Raw genomic sequence first — 4,612 nt, forward strand, 5'->3', positions numbered from 1 at the left:
TAAAAATTATTTATTTTATATTTTTTTAATTTAATATAATTTTAATTAAATCTAACAGTACTATAAATAAAAAGTAAGAAAGTCTTAAGTGGAAGCGAGTGGATTTTTCTATGATAATTGATCAAAATAAAAAACGACAAAACATATTCCTCCTAACATCTATTGGACCTCTCTTGACTTGAGTGAAGACTTGTTGTTAAACTCTGATTGTCAATGGCATCTCCTCCTCCATCATCACCACCGGAGAAGCCTCCTCTTCCTCCTAACATATTCCTCTCTGAAGATGATCTCTTTTCAGATGAATGTCGTAATCCCAATTACGACACTGGATTTCAAACTGCTCCTTCCTCTCCACCACACACTAATCTTCCTACGGATTCTTTACCACCCCAAAAAGAAAGTTCCGTTGAAATATCTTCTCCTTCTTCTTCATCAAAGTTGTTGCAACAGCCAAATATTGGCCCTTTTCCGGTTCCACTTCAAGGTACAGTAAAACCCTTTTCTTTTCACTCCTACTTTAAACAGTTTAATAGTAATAATATTATTGTTATTATTATTATTATTATTTTTTCAGGAAGAGATGCTGTACCGAGTCATCATTTGCTCAAATTTGAGAATTTCTCATTGCTCTCAAAAGCTTCAATAGAGAAATACAGCTCGGAGTTTGAAGCAGGAGGCTACAAATGGTATGTTTCATTTGATCCCTTGGTTTCCTTAGTAATGAAAGTGTTACCGAAAGCATAAATTCGACGAAAAGAAAACAAGTAAGAACACACAAGATTTACAGTAGACAATTAATTTACAAATGTGAAATTCCCAAAGTAGACAATTAGTTCTGTAGATTTTTGAGTTATTGCATTTAGCTCTCCTTAATTATTTGTAGCAAGGATATTTATGTCATTATCATTTTCATACCCCCAATGCAGGAACTTGTGTATCTACCCAACTGGGGACAAGAACAAGGATGGGGAAGGCCATATTTCTATTTACTTGGAAATGGTGGAAACAAGTTCTCTGCGTGCTGGTTGGGAAGTTAATGCAATTTTCAATTTCTTCGTATTCGATCAGCTTCGGGACAAGTACGTTAGTCCTCAAGGTAGCTTCTTTTTTCAAATTTTTATTTATTTTTTATATACAAGTGATTTCTTTATTTCATGCTAAATCAGTTATGTATGGACAACCTTAATGCCAAGATAAAGATGTGACTACTAACCTTCGACTTCCTAAAGTTGTCATTTTCTTTTTTCTTTCGGTCCTGTGTTTGTTGCATTTGTTTTTTTGGCAATCTCTATCTGTAAACTTTTGTTTCAGTCTGGACCTTCTACATTTGCATTATCACATAAGGGCATGTTTACTTTGCATCAAAAGGAAAGAGAAAGTAAGGAGTGATTCACTTTCCCATCTAATAATGTGTTTTCTTACAAAGGGTCTATTTGGAATAGTCTGTGCTTGTGTTTTTAAGTAGTAGAAAAAGATAAGTATAAGTTGAGACTTTTTAATTAGTGTTTGGATAGTGCATGAAAAAGTGTTTTTATATCTAAGAAGAGCTTTTGAACTTGTTTAGATACGAAAAGTCAAAAACACTTCTTATTATAAAAAGTAATGTAATAAAAGGATATGAATAAGATATTTAATTTGTTGTTCATAAATAAAATATTAAAAATGTAAATAAAAAATCTTTTCATAAGCACTAAGAAGATGGCTTGTTTTAAAAGTGCTTAAAAAAGCTAAAAGTACTTTAAGGTTGGTCATTCAAACAGGTTCGAAAGCGGCTTTTTGACTAAATAAGTCAAAAGCAGCTTTTTTTAAGCCAATCCGAAGGGCTCAAAATTAGTAATAGAGATTTAGTAAGCCCCACACAATATGGGGAATGAGGAAAGGGAATACCAATCCTTGCACCCTTAGTATTGATTACTTGTCAAAGGGAATGAATGCTAAAGGTTACTTATCTACCTTTAATGAATTACTATACAATAATGATTATTTAATTGTGTAAAATGACATTTTGTGATTACATTCATAAATTATTATTCTTGATTTTAGTAAACAAAAGAAAGGGAATAGGGTTGTTTGCCATTGCACTATATAATAGTCAAGTAAACACGTGAAATGGAATGAATGACCCTTAATTCTATTACTTTACTTTCCTTTCTACTCCCATTACTCTTCCTATTATATTCTTTTATGGTTTAGTAAGCCTGCTGTTAGTGTACACTTCAGCATAAGAACAAATGCTGCTAAGATCAAGTTCACTGCACAACTAGGTAGCAGGGCATGCTTGGTAACTCTGTGATGCTCAAAACTTGCACGATGCAGATGTGACAGTACGGCGATTTCATTGTCTGAAGACACAATGGGGTATCGTCAAATTCATCGATCTGGAAGCTTTTAACGATCCTTCGAATGGTTACCTTGTCAACGACACCTGCAGTTTCGGTGTTGAGGTCTTCGTCGTTAAAACTACAACTAAAGCAGAGAGTCTATCAATGACAAACAATCCTCCGACTCGCAAGATTGCTTGGACTTTCCCTAATGTTTCTAAACCAAATTGTCAATGTTATGAAACCGAACCATTTGTTGCTGGTGACTACAAATGGTATGAAAATGTCCGTCTTTGTCTATCGATGTTATGTAAAACTCGGTAATCGGCATACGCATTCTTATGATATGGATTTGGTCCATTTTGTCCTCTCTCAGGAGGTTTTTGTTATATCCAAATGGATACCAAGAGGAAGGCAAGAGGAACAACAATATTACCTTGGCTGTAAAATTGGATTCTTCAACTCTTCCATTTGGCACTAAAATCTTTCTGCATTACACTTTCCTCGTGGTAGACCAAAAGAAATGCAATGATGTTGAACGAAGTGGTGAGTGATATCTCAACTATCAATTATTCATATTTTCTTTTTTCCTTCATTTCTTTTCTCTTGTCCCAGTTTACCAAGAACTAGTATAATAAACCTGTGGATTTTTCATTTTATCCAAGTGCTAACTAGGTATTGTTATAGCTCTCACAAGAAGTTTACAAGTTTTGGTCTTTGGGATTTGTTCTCTCTTTCTCTCTCTTCCAGATAGAAAACTGATGTCATCTGCTGCTCGAGGTTTCCGCGATTTCATGTCTCAAGCCAAATTTAAAGATTTAGAAAATGGTTTTCTGGTGGATGACAAATGCATTATACAGGTAGAGCTTAAAGTGCTTGGCTTAGTTACACTAGAATAGTAAAATACTAGCTTTCTTTAGTTTTTCTTCTTTTATTTTCTTAATGCTTCAGCTTATGACTTGTAAACATATTCTTAAATTGCTTTTTAAGTTGTAAAACAACTTATTATGACTGGATGCTTTGCATTTTCTCCCTCCTAAAAGGTAATACTTGGGTATTCTCTTGAGTTATTTTATAGCATCTCAAATACAATACTATAATTGATTTGTTAATTGTAAACTTAACATTTGAGTGTAATAAACACTTTTAATGCAATGCTATTTATTGTGCTAAATTTTTCATATGCTATTCTTTGTAACAAATTTTCCACAGAGTATAACATATGATAAATTTGACATTTAATTGCTATTGGTTGAAATATTTACTTTTTATGTAATTATTACAGCTTTTACATTTTCTAGTTATTTTAAAAATAAAAATTTACTCTTACAACTTTTAAAGCATAATGATTATAAAAAAAAAATAGATTTAACATTTCAAATAGCATTATGCATTAAAATAAAAATAAAAATACCATAAGATGTCATACTTTTTGATGATAAAGATGCAATTGGCATTAATATTTGTATTAGATATGGTCTTACCTTTTTGTACTCGTATTTTTAAAGTATACATTTGCAGTAATCGAAAACCAACAATTATACTTCTCGAATACCTTGAAATGCAAGGTACAGAAAGATAAAAAGCTTTTTCCTTAATCCAACGGGTTGCGGGTTCCCCCTTGACTCCACCCTTTTTTTTTATTTATTTTTTTTATTTCTCTTCTCACGTTCAAAAATGTAAGGGGAAAATTAAAATAGGAGAGAATTGAGAATTACAAGTCTAGGTCAAAATGCAATACAAGTAAAATAAAGTAAACAAACAATGAATAACTTACAATTCCATGCATAATCCACGAATTAATAAGGTGCCTAACAAAAAGTTAAGATGAATTAGTGAAAACAGAAGTCATTAGCTTGGCAATCAAGATAAGTATGCACAGTACACCACATATTAAGGATTCTTTTCGACGAATAGAGGATAGAATAAAAAAGTTAGGATTTATTGCAAACGGGTCCCAAATTTTTGAGCTCGTGGCACTTGGTTTCTAAATTTTAAAATCTTGACTTTTGAATCCCTAAACTAACATACAGAGATGAAGGCCTATATGTATCTATAAGTATATATGTATACATAGCAAATTAGATATAGTCCCCCTAAAAAATTAAAAATATATCTTAAAACCTCCAAAATTTTAAAAATACTACTTTCTATAAAAAAATACCTCTAACAATACTACTTTCTGAAAAATACGATTAATCCAAACTTTAAAGCCTTTCATCACTCAGAATAAATAACACATACGTATTAACTTTTAATATTAGTATTAACTCTACTTCTGGTTACCGCTA

At 31.9% G+C, this 4,612-nt stretch overlaps 1 protein-coding gene across 1 annotated transcript; it reads left to right on the forward strand.

Moving 5' to 3' along the window:
- Positions 1 to 158: 158 nt before the first annotated feature.
- LOC21412198 lies at positions 159 to 3,377 on the forward strand. The gene is made up of 6 exons (XM_024172178.1): positions 159 to 484; positions 575 to 686; positions 927 to 1,096; positions 2,317 to 2,596; positions 2,698 to 2,867; positions 3,072 to 3,377. Exons 1-6 carry the CDS (start codon positions 214 to 216, stop codon positions 3,218 to 3,220), a joined length of 1,152 nt encoding a protein of 383 aa, XP_024027946.1. The 5' UTR covers positions 159 to 213; the 3' UTR covers positions 3,221 to 3,377.
- The last annotated feature ends 1,235 nt before the right edge of the window (positions 3,378 to 4,612 follow it).

This window comes from Morus notabilis, unplaced genomic scaffold, assembly GCF_000414095.1.
Source record: "Morus notabilis unplaced genomic scaffold, ASM41409v2 Scaffold62, whole genome shotgun sequence".
Taxonomy (NCBI): Eukaryota; Viridiplantae; Streptophyta; class Magnoliopsida; order Rosales; family Moraceae; genus Morus; species Morus notabilis.

What these genes read in the sequence shown, in the direction of transcription:
- LOC21412198 (XM_024172178.1), top strand. Translation starts at nt 214, where the DNA reads ATGGCATCTCCTCCTCCATCATCACCACCGGAGAAGCCTCCTCTTCCT. An exon ending in GAAGCAGGAGGCTACAAATG is followed by an intron (nt 687 to 926) that starts GTATGTTTCATT and finishes CCCCCAATGCAG; the next exon opens with GAACTTGTGTATCTACCCAA. An exon ending in GTTGCTGGTGACTACAAATG is followed by an intron (nt 2,597 to 2,697) that starts GTATGAAAATGT and finishes GTCCTCTCTCAG; the next exon opens with GAGGTTTTTGTTATATCCAA.